Genomic DNA, 20,793 nt, shown 5'->3' with positions numbered 1-20,793 from the left:
TGTAATGGAATCGCTGAAGATGAATTAGCTTAATCTAGATGGTTGGGAAAGCCTTCTAAGAAATGTATATGTCACAGGGCTTCTCAAACTTGGATATGCATGTGAGTCACCTGAGCTCACTGAAATGCAGATTCTGATCGAAAGGTCTAACCTAGAGCCTGAGATTCTGCATTTCAAATGAGCTCCCAGGTGATGCTGATGTGTCAGTCCCTCAGACCACACTTTGAATAGTAAGGATTTTAAATAAGAAATGAGAATGGTAAAAATAATTGTGATAGGAGCTCTGTTTCAATAACAATTGCTTGTAGGGGTTTGGGGAAGAAATGGAGATAAGCCCACCTTTCTTTACACATCATTTCCAGTTTCGTCTCACTTGTTTCCTTGGAGGTCCCCTGGTGGTATAGTGGAAATATATAAGCTCTGAGACCAGATGGCCCTGAACTTTACCCTGTCTCCATCTCTGCACAGCACCGAGGCATTGGGCAGTTCAATTTTCACTCTAAGTCTCATTCTTCTACATTGTAGGATCCTGGGATAATATGTCTGGCATATAGAAAATAATCAATACATGATACCTTGATACACACTCTAGATTGCCTGACCCAATCTCATTCCAAGACTCTTTCTCTTTTGGCTATTTCTATTTTAGAGATATAAAATCTTAGGGAAAAAACCCAAACCTTGATTTATTGGCATTCCTTGGAGCTAGAAATGGCCATGGCCACGTGACAAAGTTATGGTAAATGACATGTTGACAGAAATCCCTGGAAGGAGAAAGAGGCAAGGGGAAAGACATTCCTTCCTACAAACAAAGGAGAATCCTCATAGAAAGAGGCCCTTGGCTTTTGTCCTTCACTCTTTTTATTGTCTGCACCACAGACATGAGTTCTAAAGGTGCAGCATGCATCTTGCAACCATCAGGTGACAAGCAAGATGAAGAAAACCAACATATAAAGGACAGCAGAGCAGAAGGGCCAAAAGAGCCTGAGTGCCCACCAGTATTGCAGAGCCACTGTTCCCAACCACGGGCTGCTCAGTCCCATGCTCTTTGAAATATGAGGAAAATAAGCCTTTACTGTTTAATCTTGTGTTAGTTAGGTTTGCAGGTTCTTGTAGCTAAAGGCAATGCATATCTAATTGTTTAGAAAAGCTGTTTATTATTTTATTTCTTCTGAAGTCACTTAGTAATAGGCAATGTATCTGCAACACAAAACTTTTACCAGTGTAATTAACAATGCCAACCTGCTGCAGCTTGCCACTTAGACAACCAAGAAATGCCACTGCATTGGAATCTTGATTTGTATTACCACTAAAGATAATGTGAAAAGCTTCACACATCAACCCCTAAATTCTCAAAACAAATTTGAAGTGCTCACTTTTTAGAAATTGTAATTGAAATCCCCTCATTCTATGATAACTGATGTTGTTATCACATAATGAATAAGCCAGCATCAACCAACATTCCAAAGCAAATCTGGGACACTCAACAAGAAATAAACAAAAATAATTTCATTGGGCTCTGTGCCTGGAAAAACAAGGCATGTATTATTATACTCAACTGGTTTGAATGGAAAACCAAATTAACATAATGAATGAACTGCTGTGAAAAATGTTTGGAAAATTGGCACAAATGCAACTGAGTGCAGAGGAAAGGAACTTTTAAAAGACATTAACCACTGTCACACAGGTGAGGGCAATTGAATACAATTAATTAATAGGAAAGTATTTACTCAGTTTCTATTATGTTTAAGGCAATGTAGGAAATGCAAAGAATGAAGCCCTATGCCAGTTTCAAGGCCCATAATGACTTGGGAATGACAAGATAACAGAATCAACGTGACAGAAACTTAACAAGGATATCCAGGAATTGAACTCAGCTCTGCACCAAGCTGACCTAATAGACATCTACAGAACACTCCACCCCAAATCAACAGAATATACATTTTTTTCAGCACCACACCACACCTATTCCAAAATTGACCACCTACTCGGAAGTAAAGCACTCCTCAGCAAGTGTAAAAGAACAGAAATTATAACAAACTATCTCTCAGACCACAGTGCAATCAAACTAGAACTCAGGATTAAGAAACTCACTCAAAACCGCTCAACTACATGGAAACTGAACAACCTGCTCCTCAATGACTACTGGGTACATAATGAAATGAAGGCAGAAATAAAGATGTTCTTTGAAACCAATGAAAACAAAAACACAACATACCAGAATCTTTGGGACACATTCAAAGCAGTGTGAAGGGGGAAATTTATAGCACTAAATGCCCACAAGAGAAAGCAGGAAAGATCTAAAATTGACACCCTAACATCACAATTAAAAGAACTAGAAAAGCAAGAGCAAACACATTCAAAAGCTAGCAGAAGGCAAAAAATAACTAAGATCAGAGTAGAACTGAAGGAAATAGAGACACAAAAAACCCTTCAAAAAATCAATGAATCCAGGAGCTGGTTTTTTGAAAAGATCAATAAAATTGATAGACCGCTAGCAAGACTAATAAAGAAGAAAAGAGAGAAGAATCAAATAGACGCAATAAAAAATGATAAAGGGGATATCACCACCAATCCCACAGAAATACAAACTACCATCAGAGAATACTATAAACACCTTTATGCAAATAAACTAGAAAATCTGGAAGAAATGAATACATTCCTCAACATATACACTCTCCCAAAACTAAACCAGGAAGAAGTTGAATCTCTGAATAGACCAATAACAGGCGCTGAAATTCAGGCAATAATTAATAGCTTACCAACCAAAAAAAGTCCAGGACCAGATTCATAGCCGAATTCTACCAGAGGTACGAAGAGGAGCTGGTACCATTATTTCTGAAACTATTCCAATAATAGAAAAAGAGGGAATCCTCCCTAACTCATTTTATGAGGCCAGCATCATTCTGATACCAAAGCCGGGCAGAGACACAACCAAAAAAGAGAATTTTAGACCAATATCCCTGATTAACACTGATGCAAAAATCCTCAATAAAATACTGGCAAACCGAATCCAACAGCACATCAAAAATGTTATCCACCATGATCAAGTGGGCTTCATCCCTGGGATGCAAGGCTGGTTCAACATACGCAAATCAATAAATGTAATCCAGCATATAAACAGAACCAAAGACAAAAACCACATGATTATCTCAATAGATGCAGAAAAGGCCTTTGACAAAATTCAACAACCCTTCATGATAAAAACTTTCAATAAATTAGGTATTGATGGGACGTTATCTCAAAATAATAAGAGCTATCTATGACAAACCCACAGCCAATATCATACTGAATGGGCAAAAACTGGAAGCATTCCCTTTGAAAACTGGCACAAGACAGGGATGCCCTCTCTCACCACTCCTATTCAACATGGTGTTGGAAGTTCAGGCCAGGGCAACTAGGCAGGAGAAGGAAATAAAGGGTACTCAATTAGGAAAAGAGGAAGTCAAATTGTCCCTGTTTGCAGATGACATGATTGTATATCTAGAAAACCCCATCGTCTCAGCCCAAAATCTCCTTAAGCTGATAGGCAACTTCAGCAAAGTCTCAGGATACAAAATCAATGTACAAAAATCACAAGCATTCTTATACACCAATAACAGACAAACAGAGAGCCAAATCATGAGTGAACTCCCATTCACAATTGCTTCAAAGAGAATAAAATACCTAGGAATCCAACTTACAAGGAATGTGAAGGACCTCTTCAAGGAGAACTACAAACCACTGCTCAATGAAATAAAAGAGGATACAAACAAATGGAAGAACATTCCATGCTCATGGGTAGGAAGAATCAATATCATGAAAATGGCCATACTGCCCAAGGTAATTTATAGATTCAATGCCATCCACATCAAGCTACCAATGACTTTCTTCACAGAATTGGAAAAATATACTTTAAAATTCATATGGAACCAAAAAAGAGCCGGAGTTGCCAAGTCAATCCTAAGCCAAAAGAACAAAGCTGGAGGCATGATGCTACCTGACTTCAAACTATACTACAAGGCTACAGTAACCAAAACAGCATGGTACTGGTACCAAAACAGAGATATAGATCAATGGAACACAACAGAGCCCTCAGAAATAATGCTGCATATCTACAACTATCTGATCTTTGACAAACCTAACAAAAACAAGAAATGGGGAGAGGATTCCCTATTTAATAAATGGTGCTGGGAAAACTGGCTAGCCATATGGAGAAAGCTGAAACTGGATCTCTTCCTTACACCTTATACAAAAATTAATTCAAGATAGATTAAAGACTTAAATGTTAGACCTAAAACCATAAAAACCCTAGAAGAAAACCTAGGCAATACCATTCAGGACATAGGCATGGGCAAGGGCTTCATGTCTAAAACACCAAAAGCAATGGCAACAAAAGCCAAAATTGACAAATGGGATCTAATTAAACTAAAGAGCTTCTGCACAGCAAAAGAAACTACCATCAGAGTGAACAGGCAACCTACAGAATGGGAGAAAATTTTCGCAACATACTCATCTGACAAAGGGCTAATATCCAGAATCTACAATGAACTCAAACAAATTTACAAGAAAAAAACAACCCCATCAAAAAGTGGGCAAAGGATATGAACCCACACTTCTCAAAAGAAGACAGTTATGCAGCCAAAAAGACACATGAAAAAATGCTCATCATCACTGGCCATCAGAGAAATGCAAATCAAAACCACAATGAGATACCATCTCACACCAGTTAGAATGGCAATCATTAAAAAGTCAGGAAACAACAGGTGCTGGAGAGGGTGTGGAGAAATAGGAACACTTTTACACTGTTGGTGGGACTGTAAACTAGTTCAACCATTGTGGAAGTCAGTGTGGCGATTCCTCAGGGATCTAGAACTAGAAATACCATTCGACCCAGCCATCCCATTACTGGGTATATAACCAAAGGATTATAAATCATGCTGCTATAAAGACACATGTACACGTATGTTTATTGCGGCACTATTCACAATAGCAAAGACTTGGAAACAACCCAAATGTCCAACAATGATAGACTGGATTAAGAAAATGTGGCACATATACACCATGGAATACTTTGCAGCCATAAAAAATGATGAGTTCATGTCCTTTGTAGGGACATGGTTGAAGCTGGAAACCATCATTCTCAGCCAACTATCACAAGGACAAAAAACCAAACACCATATGTTCTCACTCATAGGTGGGAATTGAACAATGAGAACACATGGATACAGGAAGGGGAACATCACACACTGGGGCCTGTTGTGGGGTTGGGGGGGGGGGCAGATAGCATTAGGAGATATACCTAATGTTAAATGACAAGTTAATGGGTGCAGCACACCAACATGGCACATGTATACATATGTAACAAACCTGCACGTTGTGCACATGTACCCTAAAAGTTAAAGTATAATTAAAAAAATAAATAAACTAGCTTTAATACTAAAAAAAAAAAAAAAAAAGAAGTTTGATACATCGGTGCAAGAAGGTTTAGAAAGATGACTCCAGCAGCAAGGAATAGAGTGTTTTAAGGGAAGGACACTTACTATGAACTAAAGTAGATCAGGAAAATCTGACTATACAGAAAAGAAGTGGGATTTTCCTGATGAATAGGTGACAAAGATATATTCCAAGTGAGGGAAAATTCTCCTGGGTAAGGAGAAAGAAGAGTGTAAGCTGAAAATGAACAGGGCAGCTTGACTTGTCCCAAAGTTTCAAAAAAGTTAGAAGGTGAAATGGTAGTTAGAAAGTGGAATGTGGGGCCGGGCACGGTGGCTTACGCCTGTAATCCTAACACTTCAGGAGGCCAAGGCAGGTGGATCACGAGGTCACAAGATCGAGACCATCCTGGCCAACATGATGAAACCCCGTCTCTACTAAAAATACAAAAATTAGCTGGGTGTGGTGGCGCATGCCTGTAGTTCCAGCTACTCAGGAGGCTGAGGCAGGAGAATCACTTGAACCCGGGAGGTGGAGGTTGCAGTGAGCTGAGATTGTGCCACTGCACTCCAGCCTGGCAACAGAGCAAGACTCCAACTCAAAAACAACAACAACAAAAAAAAGTGGACTGTGGGGAGCTTATTAAGCTGATTCTTAAGTAATTTGAACTTAAAATCTACTTACTTGAGCTAAGAGCATACAAGAAAGTGCTACAATTGTGTCTCCTTAATTTTAATAATGTGATGGCCCAAAGTGTTGGAAAATTAGTAAGATTCTCATTATTGGCTTTCTCTCCCAGCACTCTCTTGAAACTGCGTTTAGCAGCAATCCTGTAATCTTTCAATTAAAAAACCCAATGGGCACATCTCTGTCTTCATCTGACTTAATTTCTCTATGATGTCTGGTTCCGTTTTTCTCTAATGTCTCACCATTATTAATCTATCTCCTTTAATGATTCTCTCCTCCTGGTTCCTCAAACGTTAGTATGATCCAGGGTCCTACCCTTGACCTACTTCTTTCCTCCCTCCTCTTGAAGTTTTTCTTTAGTATTCCTAAAGAATCTCACCTATGACCTTTTTTTTTTTTTGCATTACCATCAATATATTGATGGCTGTCAAATCTATGCCTTCAGTCCATAACTCTCTCTTGATCACCTGACCCTCATGTCTATTTGCCTATAAGACATGAATAGAAACCTCAAACAGTAGACCCAATACTGAATTCATTAATGTTCCTCAGAAACTTATTTCTCTTCTGCATTTACCATCTGGATTAAAGTCATTAATTATGTTTGCTAGGGCTGCTATAACAAAATGCAGTCAGCCTTCTGTGTCTGCGGGTTCCACATCCACGGATTCAACCAAGTGTGGATCAAAAATATTCAGAAAAATAGTGGATGGTTTCATTTCAACTAAACATGTATAGGCTTTTTTCTTGTCATTATTCCCTAAACAATACAACACAAAAATCATTTTCATAGCATTTACATTGCATTGGGCATTATAAGTAATCTAGAGATTTTTTTAAAGTATATGGGAGGATATACAAAATATTACATCATTTTATATGAGGAATTTAAACATCAGTGGATTATGGTATCCTCAGGATGTAGTGGAACCAATCCAATGACACCAAGGGAGACTGTACCTCAGACTGAGTGGCTTAAACAACAGAAATTTATTTTCTTACAGTTCTGGAGGTTAGAGATTCAAGATTAAGGTTGGTTTGACAGGTTGGTTTCCTGAGGACTCTCCTTGGTTTGCATATGGCTGTTCTGTTCCCATGGTCAGCAGTCCCTCTGTGCATTCACACCGCTGGTGTCTCTTTGTTTGTTCTAATCTCTTCTCATAAGAGTCAGACTGGCTTAGGGGCAACCCTAACAACTTCATTTTAACTTAATTATTCAAAGGCCTCAAATACCGTTACATTCTGAGATAACTGGGGGTTAAGTCTTCAATATATACATTTGGGAGTGACAGGAATCAGTTCATAACAGCCCTTAAACCAGAAAGAGGGTCCCAAAAGATCTCGTTTTCCTTCATCTGTTATGTCAAGGCCAAGCTGTTCTAACTCTGAAATATATCTGCATACCACCTAAACTCCTTAGGGTTGAACTTCAACTTCATGACTTTTCTTATGAACAAAGGTCAACTACTTGCTGTTTCATCACCTAAAATTAACATTCTTTCCTTTCAGTCTTACTCCACACACAAATCATCTTTCAAGATTTGCTTCAATATTATTTCTCCTCTAAAGTTCTCCTTGACTCTGCTCTACCTCTTGCTGACCCGCTCTATCTTGTTTCCTTGTCTGAGAAGAATTTATTATTTCAGTCATTCTACTGAACATACTGTATTGCAAAACTGGATCTGTGTCCACCGTAAGATTACGAGCACTTTGCAGAGGGCAAGTGAGGGAGAAAAAACATAATGTAGGCTCTGAGGTTGGGCTGCATGAGTGTAAATCCTAGGTTACCATTTTTTTTTTTTTTTTTACTATGTCAACTTTGTCAAGTCATTTAAATTCATCAATAAATGGGAATAGGAATAATACTTATTTCACAGAGTTATGAGAAGTAAATGAAGTCACCTATGTGAAGCACTTAGCATGAAGCAGAGACTCAATAAGAGCTAGCTATTTTTATAAAAACTTATAGAATATAACAAACATGACATCTTTTATTGAGCATATTCTATATGCCCTGTGCTACGTGAATTGCATATATTATCTCTTATAAACCTATAACAAATGTAGGAGATATGTATGAGTACCTCATTTTATAGATGAGGAAACTCAGTTCCTGAGACAGTAGCAGCTTCTAGAAGGACTAACAGCCAAAATTTAGTGGAAAGGATTTAAGCTGAGACTTAAGATGTTTCCAAGCATATTGTCTCCATTTTGACATCTCCAAATGCGAACGCAATGCTGGGGTCAGAGTGGCTGCTCAATAAATATTTTTTGAATTACTTAATATATTACTAATCCACTTTTAAACTTACATTAAATTTTAAATATAATTTTTAAAATGAATTTAATTAAATAAATTTAATTTTAATTAACTAAAAAAATTAAAGCCCCCTGCTGAGGCTATTTTCAGAGGGAAACAATTCCCTCTGAACCACTCCATCCAAAGGCCCTCCGTTCTCAGCCCTGTGAATGTTTTTCTTAATCCTTCCCCACCATTGAGGACCTGGTGTCCAAAAAAGACTTTGCCTACCCTGGCTTCTTGTACTAAGTAGACATTCAAGTCCTTTCTTTTTCTTTTCTTTTCTTTTTTTTCTTTTCTTTCTTTCCTTTTCTTTTTTTTTTAATAAAAAGGACATATTTAACTGCCAGCCAAGATTTCTGATCAGCAACAAAAGAACCTCAATTGCCAAGCTGATTGACATATAAATCCAAATTTTATATCAAAGTATTTCCTAACTGATACCGAAAGATATAAACAGGGCCTCGTATTAAATTCACTCCATAAGTAACACTTGACATGAACATAGAAGTAAGTGGTGTACACACTATTTTTGGAATAGAAGTAAACTATGTGCCAAAAAGGAAGGTAGTTTTAAAGGTGATAAGAACCATCAGATTCCTGCTGAAGGCTGTCTCTCTCTCTCTCTCTCTCTCTCTCTCTCTCTCTCTCACACACACACACACACACACCAGCAGATCCACCAGCTGAAAGCTATTGTACATACAAATAGTAGTTTGAATTTTGTGCTCATCTTCCACCAATGCTGTCCATCGATAAAAGGCCTATATTATATCCCACACCTCATTAGCCACTTCTATAAAACAGGTTCTTCCTCATTTAAATAAACTCCCCCAAAACATAGAAAAGTGATTAAAGTATTTTTAATAGAAGTCCATGCCATTTATATCTCTTAAATGAAGCCCATCATGTGAACCTCAGTATTAATTAATTTAATTAACATGAACCTTATTCCTACAACTTAGATGAACTTTAGTGATGCATTTGCAGAAGGTGCAACACTGGGTCATGTCATGCACTCATTTAGTTTTTTTTATTGTTATGACATCATACTGCTACAGTTACATGGTGACATTTTAATAATCAAACACTTATTTGGAAGCTTTAAAAATATCACATGTTAAGGTGTGCCTTTCCTGCAAGACATGCCATCAATTGGTAAATTTTAAGGTGTTTTTCTCCATTAAGGGCAGGTAAAAATATTTTTTTTTCTTTTTCTTTATTTCTTTTTTTTTTTTTTTTTTTTTGAGACAGGGTCTCACTCTGTCACCCAGGCTAGAGTGCAGGAGTGATTCAACAGTCACTGCAGCATTCACCTCCTGGGCTGAAGTGATCCTCTCACCTCAGCCTCCCAAATAGCTGGGACTACAAGTGCCCACCACCATGACCTGGCTAATTTTTAATTTATTTTTTATTTTATTATTATATTTTTTTTGGTAAAGACAGAGTCTCCCTATGTTGCTCGAGTTGGTATCAAACTCTGGGCTCAAGCAGTTCTCCTGCCTTGGCCTCCTAGATTGTTGGCTATTTTAAATTATCATTTTATAACCATAGTGACTTACAATAGTTACTCTGTCTTTCTAAAAATACTACATACTTTTATGGGACATTTATAATAAGGTAGCAATAGAAAAAACTGTTCTTGAGTGTTCAGTATATATTAGAAGTAATATTTTTATATGAGATAATGTTGAGATAAATATATCTAGGGACTTACTAGCAAATATTTCAAAAAATTAAATCATATTTTACACAATATAATTAATGTTAAAAGTGTTTTGTTGATTTTTTTATTTAAATCTTGCAAGAGATAGTCTTTACATTGTACATGTTCCCTTAACAAAATGAAAATACTATTGAGCACAATTTAATATATGTATTGGAATACAAATGTTAACACCATTTTAAGATAGAATTTTGGATTACTTTGTTATTGGTTGCACAGTGTTCAAATTGATGTCCTTCACTTCCAAATGACAGGTGTAATCTTTCAAATGCCAGCAGCTCTACTAGTGCGACATGCTAGCCTCTCTCTGCTCCTTAACTTAGCTATTTCCAGGAAAAGAAGAATATAATTTGATTAAGTTTGGAAGGTGATATGGACATGTATAGGATGACCCCTTTGTCTTCTCTCTCTTTAGGGAGCAACTGTTCTGCTCTGGTTCTCCAGACATTAAGTTACACAGTGAGAGGCTCTGCTTTGTGACTGAGGGGCAGCTTCACCTAAAACTAGAGCTCACTAGAAGGAAGCCCACTTGGAGGTAGACATATTTCATGTTTTCCTTTATTAGTTTCATCAAAAATAAAGGTGATATTTTGGTCTCCAATCTACTCATTTTTCTTTTTCAGCTGATTCAGAACGTGGATGGCAAAAATGAGTATTTTTATTGAGCTCTCTCAAACTCTAAATGAAAAGGTATACTTCACCGCTGTTATTCACTGCAGTCCACCAAGATGGGGATTTCTCCCCTAACAGGAGACATAAGGAACATGAGACAAAGATAATTAAGGAATTTGTATAAAACCATTAGGCATGGCCCTCATATTCAAAACAAGTCAGTTAAAGGTTAATCAAACTGCCTTCTTTCAAGCAAAAAAAAAGTCATGTATTTCTTTCTAAGGATTGTGTTATATTTCTATTTATCCACACATTTGTGAATGTACATAATATGAATATATACTTACATGTTTGAATAATTTTATTCAAAGGATCCTTACCTTTTGTGTTTCTATCTTACAAAGAAAATATTAAAAGCAAAAACTATACACACCAATTTTCATACTTATCTTTGTGGAACTTACATTGGACAGGTACTATGCTTGCTCTAAAATTCAAGCAACTTTAATTTTAATATGGCTCTTCCCTTGCATATGTAAAATACACTACATAATTTAGTCATGCCAATATACAGCAAAACAGACATGCATTTGCAAGGCTTTCAAATGCTAGAAGTGAGAGCACCAAACTATTATATCTGTTCATTTGGGTTGTCATTTCAAGAAACATAATGTATTGAAAACAATCACACACATTTTAAAAAAGAGCTGGAATAAAAGAGTCCATTCCTAAAAAGACATAGCTGTTGAAATGTCAAGTAGCTGATTCTAAAAAAGAACTTACTACATAGGAAATCCACAAAGGATAATTGCTTTTTCTCTCGTGACTAGAATCCTACTTTGGTTTAAAACAAATAATATCAGCAGTTTTTCAGTGTTAACTTTTGTCAGCTTATATAAAATGCAAAGAATTTCTTAATAAATTATAACCAGAAGATACAAGGTAAACAACACAAATTCTCAGACTCCTTTAAAGATAACTGAAAAGCTTGTTTATGTCTTAAAACAAAGTATTATATTTTTATATACAATAAGGTACAGGACTCACATTTGTTTGCAACATTCTATTCTAACAACCACTAAGCTAGAGTTCTTCACTTTGTACATAACTACACTTTGCACATCTAAGTTTTGAGCTACAGCAATCTAGAGGAAATGGAGAGATGTATTTTTAATCACATCCTCCTAAAGACACTTATCCCATCCATTAATTTTTGCCTAATACAATGAAGTGGTGTTAATCGTTACATTGCGATAAACTGTTTTCTCATCCTCATCATATTAGCATAGGAATATGAACTTCTAGTTCCTGTCAAGTGAGTCTTTATTATAAAGACGATAGAATGTAAATGCATGTGAGTCTGTGATTTGGAATATGCACCAAATGCTGACTGCTAACCGTTACGAATATTTATCAGTTGCTGTTATTAAAAATGCATGTTTTTCTCCAAGAGTTTTTAAGTAAACAATTTCAAAATGTTACTCCATCTGTCAATGTTTTCTGAAAACGGTACAAACCTTCTTTTTTATCTTCTGGAGTAATCTTCACTTTTGTATCTGTTATATCTTTGAACGAGGCCAGAAAAAGTACTACATCTCCTTTTTCATTCTTTATGGGAACAATATCCAGTAGGCACCAAAATGGAGACCCTGCAACAGTAAAGAAAAAAAAATACAAATCAACCATTGCCTTGTGTTATTTCTATGGAAATCTCAATCATCAATAAAAATAAAGCCCTTAGTGTTTTCTTCAATCCCACAACTCCCTCCATCTTAAAAATGTCAGTTTTCAGGTTCCATAAATTTCTATCCTATATACATCTCTCTTCATTCCAAAGGAAATGCTTTTTCTGAAAATAAAGAAGTATTTTAAACAAAAACACTTGTCTGTGCTGAGACATTTCTGCTTACATTATTCAAACTGCATTTCCTCTTTGAACTTGTTGATGCTGAAGCATTCCACTTTATGAGAGATTGCCCCTTCCCACCCCCAGCACACACTCGTTCTTCAATAAAGACCTTTGTTTGGTATGAGTTTGCCAGAGGTTTATTTAGTCAATTTAAAAATCAAAGCTTGCCCAACAGAATGCTAAAATAAAAAAGATGAAAAGTATCAAGTTTTGGGGAGCGTGCACAGCCACTTAAACTCTCATACATTGCTGGCTGATTCAAATTAATACATCTACTTTAAACACAGGTAGTATTAAAATTTAGTCTCACAATACAACATTACACATCAGCGTGAATGAATGACTTACAATCATTTGAAACCAAATAGACAAATATCACTAATATAATGTAAGTAAAATACGTAAACACAATTAGAATGCAATAAGAATTTGTTTACATTAAGTACAAAAACAGGCAGAACTAATCTATGATGTTAAAAGTCAGGTTAACGGTTACTTTGGGGAAATTGTGATTAGAAAGGCATTCAGTTCTGGGAGTTGTAGGATGCTGGTCAAGTTTTGTTACATGATCTTTATGCTGTTTACATAGGAGTGTTCAGTTCTTAAATGCTTACATGTATTTTTCAGTAAGCATGTCACATTTCAAAAAAATATTTGAAGAAGAAATAATCAAATTCAATTCAATTTTTGAGCAAAAAACCATGAGAAATGTCATTAAGATTCAAATTCAAAATATAGTAGCCAAATGGTACTGCCTAAAGCTTATATTTTCAATGTTTAAATATATTTTAAAATATGTATTTTAGAAATATGTAAAAAAATCTTGCACTATATTTCCTACTGAAAGGCATTCTGGACAGGAATATTTGAAAATGATGATAAAGTTGTTGTTGCTTAAAAACTAAACTATTAATCTATTCACACATAATTTTCCTTCATTTTCTTTTGATGAGGGGAAAAAGACTTCAATACTGTGAATTCTTGTCTTATTTGGGTGTTGATTTCAAAGTCAGGGTATAAGACAAAAACATGAGGGTCAGAAATATCCTTGATATTTTGAGTTGTCTTGCATACACTGTATTAGACCTCATAATTTCCAACACAGCGATGTATTCATCCAGCCTTGGGATCTACCATTTTTTTCTGCAGTTAAACACCAGGTGAAGCCACTAATTTATATTTAGGAGCCATCTGATATAAAAGTCTTATTTTATCGTAGCTGCTGCTGTATTTGTTTAAAAGAATGGTTGGATGATGTATGATGTGCTGCTCTCATAAGTTACGCATGGAATATAAAATATGCTCGTTCCTCTGTACTCTCCCAATAGTTTTAGAGTCATGATTTCCTCCTTATTTTTTTATTTTTTAATTTTTTTTTAGCCCTGTGGCATCCCATTTCATTCATCTGCCCCAATATCTATGCCATGGCAATCTCATTTCAATAGCTCATTACCAGGCTCTAGAAGACCTGGGATCTAACCATGGTTCTAATACTAACTAGCCATGAAACGATAGGGAAGTCGATTAACGCATCTGGAACTTGGTTCCCTTCATTGTAACACTGTCACATCCTTCACTCCAGTAGTGAATACAATGACCCCAAAAATGCTGAGACAATAAATCAACTCAAGTGTTTGTGATTCATGGAGAAGCCTCATAAATGAGCCATACCCATAGCCAAACACTCCTATCCTCGTCATCCCAGAATGGTTCTTAATTGAAATTTTATCTATGGTCACCATTTCAGACTGGGAGCCTTTTTCAGTGCTGTAGCTATGATAGAAACAAAAAGAGCCATCAGGCTAAACTAATAATCAGACCTTAGAGAAAGTAATAGTGGGGACACAAAGAACGGTATGAAATCTGACATTTTGGTTGACATTTTAAAGCACCTCTCTGTCAATTACCTTGCAAGAACATCACCAAATCATAACCGAGGCTATTAATTTTCCTGAAAATCTTTTATCTGTGTACTAAGACAAGTATCATTACTGTCTCCAAAGAGCCTTTGCATAGGTGCACCAATATATTTTGGAAAGAGCCAAAACCACATGAGGTGAAAGCCAAGGAAACAGCTGTTGATATGGCAATATTCACTGATCAGCCCTTGAGGCACAGCCATCATTTCACATTATATTCTGGAATAACTGAAAGTTTACTTTGAGATTTGTCTTTTAAGTTACAGTGATGTGATCACTGACATTTTATAAATTAAATAAAACTTCATTAATTTGGATCTTTCTAAATTCAAGCTTTGGAATGATTTTACATGAACTAGGCTGATGTCTACCTTCCTAGTGCCTATATGACAAAAACGTTTATGAGAGAAACAGTGTAAAGGGCATAAAAACTATTTCCTTCCTTCCCTCCCTCCCTCCCTCCTCACTCCCTTCCTCCCTCCCTCCCTTCCTCCCTTATTTCCCTCCTTCCTTTCTTCCTTCCCTCCCTCCTCACTCCCTTCCTTCCCTCCCTCCCTTCCTCCCTTATTTCCCTCCTTCCTTCCTTCCTTCCTTTCCCTTTCCTTCCTTCCTTCCTGCCTGCCTTTCTCCCTCCATCTCTCCCTCCTTCCCTCCCTCCTTCCCTCCCTCCTTCCTTTTTTCCTTTCAACTGTCCCTCCAGATTTATCCACACCAACAATCTTACGAATATTCAGGTATATTTATGCTTTTCTTTCTCAACTTTAGAAGAACACAAAGCATATACCAACTGCATTATCTTCTAGAAAGATAATAGATGCCAAAAGCTACCAATCATGTTCAATGCAAGACTCTTTATACTTAGCATGCTCACTTATCCTTTGCTTCTCTGCTTTCCTAAATCTTTCCAGCAAGCCCTCCACCCTGCATTTCTAATGACACCTTTCACCTCTTATGAATGCAATAATTCAAGACTATTCTCCAGGATCTGGCTCTTCCTCTCTTACCTGTGGGCACAATGATCAACTCTTTCAGTCAAGAGCAATTCAGGCCCAGTGCAACAAATCTCTCTTAGGGTTAAGGTGGGAGGCTGCAAGTCCCACAGCCTCAAATTCAGAGATGTGAATGATAAGAGCAGAGTCAGAGGGCAGACATTTCATGAGAATTTTAACTCCTTCTTTATATAGCAGCAGTAATTACTATGTGGGTTGGAGAGTGTCAACACAGATGAGGCTCTGACAGGATTTAGGTTAATGACACCTTTAATTTCTATGGATAAATACAATTGTGGAGAGAAAACAAGGTTTTTACCTTATATGGAAAAATCTATTTTTGGAATTGAATAGTTACACAAAAGCTTAAATCTGGTGGAATGTCCCTTGTCTCCATTTTGGTACTTTCTTTTTCTTGATTGGGAAACAAGGATGCAGGATAATTTGACTTGCTAATATTTTTGTGTATTTCTTTTTATTGAGGTAAAACATACATACATAGTTTACCACCTGTGCCTTTTTGTTTTTTTAAGAGAAAGTCATACTCTATCACACAGGTAGGAGTGCAGTGGCATGATCACAGTCTACTTTAGAGTCAAACAATCCTGCCACCTCAGCCTCCCAAGTAGCTAGGACTACAGACGTGCACCATCATGCCTGGCTAGTTTTAAATTTTTCTGTAGAGATGGGGATCTCCCTATGTTTCCCACGCTGGTCTCAAACTCCGGGCTTCAAGGGATCCTGCCACCTTGGCCTCTCAAAGCACTTGAATTACAGGCATAAGCCACCATGCGCAGCCCATCTTTACCATTTTTAAATATACAGTTCAGTGGTAATAAATATCTTTATAGATATTTTTCCCTTCATCCCCCTGCCTCCCCTTCCTAGTCTAGGTTAACCAACAGTCTACCCTCTATCTTCATAAGATCCACTTTTTTAGCTCTCAAATATGAATGAGAACATGCAATATTTGTCTTTCTGTGCTTGACTTCTGTCACTCAACATAAGGGCTTCCAGTTCTATCAATGTTTCTTCTGCAAATGACAGAATTTCATTTTTTATGGCCAAATAATATTCCATTATGTATATATATCACACTTTATCCATACCTTGATGGGCACTTAGGTTGATTCCATAACTTGGATATTGTGAATAGTGCTGCAATAAATACAGAAGTGCAGATATCTCTTTAATATATTGATTTCCTTTCTTTGGGATATATACCTGGTAATGGAATTGCTGGATTATATGGAAGTTTTATCTGTGGGTTTTTGAAGACCATTCCATACTTTTCTTCATAGTAGCTGTACTAATTTTTGCTAATATTTATAATTATTAGAGAACTCATATGCTTTCCAGATGCCACTAAAATATATTTGTCAATAGATAAAAACTCATAATAGCTAACTAATAACAATGTTTCTAGTATGGGTTCACGGTTTAATAACTTAATACAAGGAGGTGCAGGTATAAGGAAAACTGAGCTGTGAGTGGTCCCACTCTCTTTAATGATTGTGCTGTCATGATGGGAAATAGTGCATTGCTCAATATAACACAGTAGGTCAAAGTGAGATATGGACACATTTGATGTTCTCTTGTTTCTAATATCAAGCAGGATTTTGAATAAATTTTTAATGATAAATACATAACATCTTTACTTTTTGAAATTATAGCAACAATAACATAATATCCCAAGGGTTAAGAGCATCAGGGTTATGTGACCTAAACATTTCCAGGTGTTCCTCCTAGTTCACATTAAGTCTGATGAGTCTTGTTCTCTACAACCATTGTCTCAGTGCTACTTAATGATAAAATAACAGGCTTGCCAGTTTTTAGAAATTAGTCCAGAGAAAATACATACATGTATATACACACACACACACACACACACACACACACACACATATACATATTAGGGTGGGAGTGGGGAAAGAGCTGCAGGTGAGTAAACAAGGCTGCTATGAATTGTGGCTGGGTGAAGGGACACTCATTTCTTCAGCAGAAAGAGTGGGGCAGTAATTCAGTCCTAACTGAATCTACCAGAAAGCTCCAAGTTGCCCCTCCACTTTATTATATTTGCTACTGTTTTGTTCGGTTTCAGTCATCTCTTGCCCACTTTTCCAAAGTATTCTTCCTGCCTCTAGTCTTCCTCCCATGCTACTGCCAACAACCTTTGACAATACAGGATCCCGATTAAAAACACCTGACGGCTTTTCACTGTTTGCTCAAATCAGCACAACATTCCAGACTCTAATCAATATGGAAAGTGTCTTTCAAGGGACTAGAAAATACGGGAATGTGATGGACGTGCAAAGAGGTGAACTAAAAAAAGGTGTCATGTTAAAAAGGAGGGGAATGTTCCCTGGAATACCCAAAGCTGCTTGGCAAATAAGTCTCTACAGCATCGTCACCAGCTCTTCCTGATGTTTGTACTATACTAAGAGATGAAAGTAATGGTTCTTTAGAAAACATGAGGTAAAAGCTTCACCTTATCTGCAGTGAACATTTCTTCCAGGGACCATCTATCTACAGTGCAGCTCATATAGGCTGCAAGTCTTTGCTCAGTCCTCACTGAATTTACGTCGGGTCAATACCCCTCCTCCAAATGCCCCAGGATACTAGTGAGCCAAAGTAAATGGCACCGGTGCCCTGACTCCCTGTGTAACAGTGGAGGGCAGCGTGGGGGGTAGACAGGAGATGAACTGACACAGCTGGAGAGCTCCCTGAACTGGGCGGTGGCTAAGGATACCCTTCATTTCAATGTTTAATGAAAAATAAAACACATTGTGTTTTAAACTTCTTTTTGCGTTAAAAACAGATGGGTAGAATACGCATACTATATTGAGTTGAAAAAACACTGGCAGAATACACATAAAATCCACAATGGTGGATTGTAAATTATGGTTTAATTTCCTTTTCTTTTCAGCATCTTTATTTTCAGGTTTTCTAGAATAAGCATGAAGAAATATATAGTAGGATTCTGTCAACTCCAGTGATTTGAGGTAGAGATGTAAAGAGTTCAAGACTGGAGCAATAAGAATGATGAGATCATATTTCTGGGGAATAATTTTTTATATATTCTTGATAATTTAAAATACGTTCTAATGGATACTTCCATTTCAAACTTTTGAGAAAAGTGCTATGTTAAGTCAGAATATCTGACTGAGAGAGAGAGAGAGGGAAGGGGAGAGGAGGGGAGGGGAGGGGAGGGGTGGGGAGGGGTGGGGAGGGGAGGGGTGGGGAGGGGTGGGGAGGGGAGGGGAGGGGAGGGAAGGGGAGGGAAGGGAAGGGAAATCAAGTTATGATTAACTGATTTAAACGTGCCAAGTTTTTAATCCTCTTTTCATTTTGATCCAAGTTACCTTTCTCCTTAAATACAAGTACTTTATTCATTTCCCAGGTGTATGTATAGCCACCTCTCAGAAATCTCTAATAATTAGGAACAAGAGGAGCCTGGAAACTTCAGGTGCAAGAATATCCCCAAGACATGATTTAGTCAATACATCCAACATCCTTGCTCAACAAATTAACTGGGGTTATTGACCAGTAGAACTAATACTTGCTTTAAGAAAACCAAATTGGTTCCCATGGTAAACACAGATAATCCTTACCTACAGTTGAAAGGAGTTCCCATGTACAGTTAAACACAAATTCAGCAGTAATAGTTTTATAGTAGGAAATGGAACAACTGAGTACAGTCCAATGAGAAATGGAGATAAAGAGGCCCTGAAAACAACACACACAGCAAGGACCTAGTGATTGCTGTATTCTATTAAGAGTGTATTATGTGCTAACATTGTGCAACACGTCTTGCATGTATTATATTTAAATTTACCACTGATCAACCTGATCAACATTTTACTGCACTGAACTATATTTTACAATTATGGAGATTGAGATGTGTGGTATTTTCTTCAGGTCACACAACAGTCCTGTGAAGAAATGGAATTTAAACACAAGTCTGAGTTTGATTTTCTAATTTTGCCTTACTATTAATGTAATATTCTGGGAATGATCCTCTTCTATGGACAATGTTTTAAACATTGAGTTTCGAGTCAATTTAATTCTCCTTTCTACACATACTATAGGACACGATTATATACATGCTCTAAAAAATATCCTATTTTAAATGAAAAAAGTGCAGTAAAGCCTTTTTATAATAAAAAGAATTTCACTCTCAAACCAGGAATAAGAGTAGAACCACTATTTAAAACAAGATTCAGCTATTTTAGTTTAAGACTGAAAAACATCCTTCATTAAGGTATATGTGGCGTTAATTTTTAAATTTGCTTGAGTATCCAATGAGACTGGGATCAGAAAAACATCACTGGTGCTGCTGCCAGTCCCAGGTTGAGACAAAGAGAATGTACTTATACAAGCTTTGTGATTACAGTATCTAAGTGTAGTTACCTAAGTTGCTAACATATGAGGCACCATATTCTGACCTCATTCACAAAGCTGCTGCATGCTTCTGCCTCCCAGTATGTTTTTGCTTCTTGCTCTCTTAGGAAGCTTCAGAAATGGTGATCTGTATACCATGGCAGCTCTGTGTAGGATGCAGAGCAACATTCCCTGGATTCATCTGCTAAGACTGGAAATAGCAAAGAGAACTAAGCCCCAATTAACGTCTGACTTATGGCTCTATCTTTTCAATGATCCTTTGGAGAAAAGAAGGCCACATGTGATGGACAATTGGTAGTGAGCAGAAAAATGTCTGATCTGACAGGTTTGGTTTCATGATTGCTACTTCTAAGCGCTTCTTTGTGAGAACAAGGCGCTGAAACAAACCCACTCTCTTGATACTTTTCTTTAAGAAAAGCAATTTAAGATTTCTTCAAATTTGCAATTGTTTAGTGAGAAATAACTTGCTTTAAATGAGAATTTGAGGATTAAGTTAACCCTCTCTAATTGCACAAGGCTTTAGTTGGAGGAATCTATGGCCTTTGCAGAGCAATGAGAATAATTGTTGGTTCCAATAAACATAATGTCTGTATGAACTCAACATTGTTATGAGGATCTGGGATTCTGGGATTATCTAGTTTAGGATCCAAAAGAAAACATTTGGAAATTACATTGCAAGCAATTGGACATAAAGTTATTCATTCATTCAGTGGATATTTATTGAGTGTCTGCAATGGCAGGCACTATTGTTAACTGTTTGGATACATCAGCGAACAAAACAGAATAGATCTCTGTCTTATCCCTGAAAGGACTTATATTCTAATTGGAGTGAAAAA

The 20,793-nt window shown here is 36.9% G+C and overlaps 1 protein-coding gene across 3 annotated transcripts in view; it reads right to left on the bottom strand.

The window, feature by feature from the left end:
* KCNH8 (potassium voltage-gated channel subfamily H member 8) overlaps window positions 1-20,793 on the bottom strand; it is a 398,058-nt gene that overhangs the window by 253,128 nt on the left and 124,137 nt on the right. For all 3 annotated transcript variants that reach the window (XM_055109557.2, XM_034955949.3, XM_008951643.5), the window contains one exon: window positions 12,257-12,388. In XM_055109557.2, the coding sequence (XP_054965532.1) occupies window positions 12,257-12,388 (132 nt within the window). The remainder of the gene's footprint in view (window positions 1-12,256; window positions 12,389-20,793) is intronic.

Source organism: Pan paniscus, chromosome 2 (genome assembly GCF_029289425.2).
Source record: "Pan paniscus chromosome 2, NHGRI_mPanPan1-v2.0_pri, whole genome shotgun sequence".
In the NCBI taxonomy this organism is placed as follows: Eukaryota; Metazoa; Chordata; class Mammalia; order Primates; family Hominidae; genus Pan; species Pan paniscus.
Note: the sequence above shows the minus strand (reverse complement) of the source record. Positions and strands in the feature narration are given on the sequence as shown.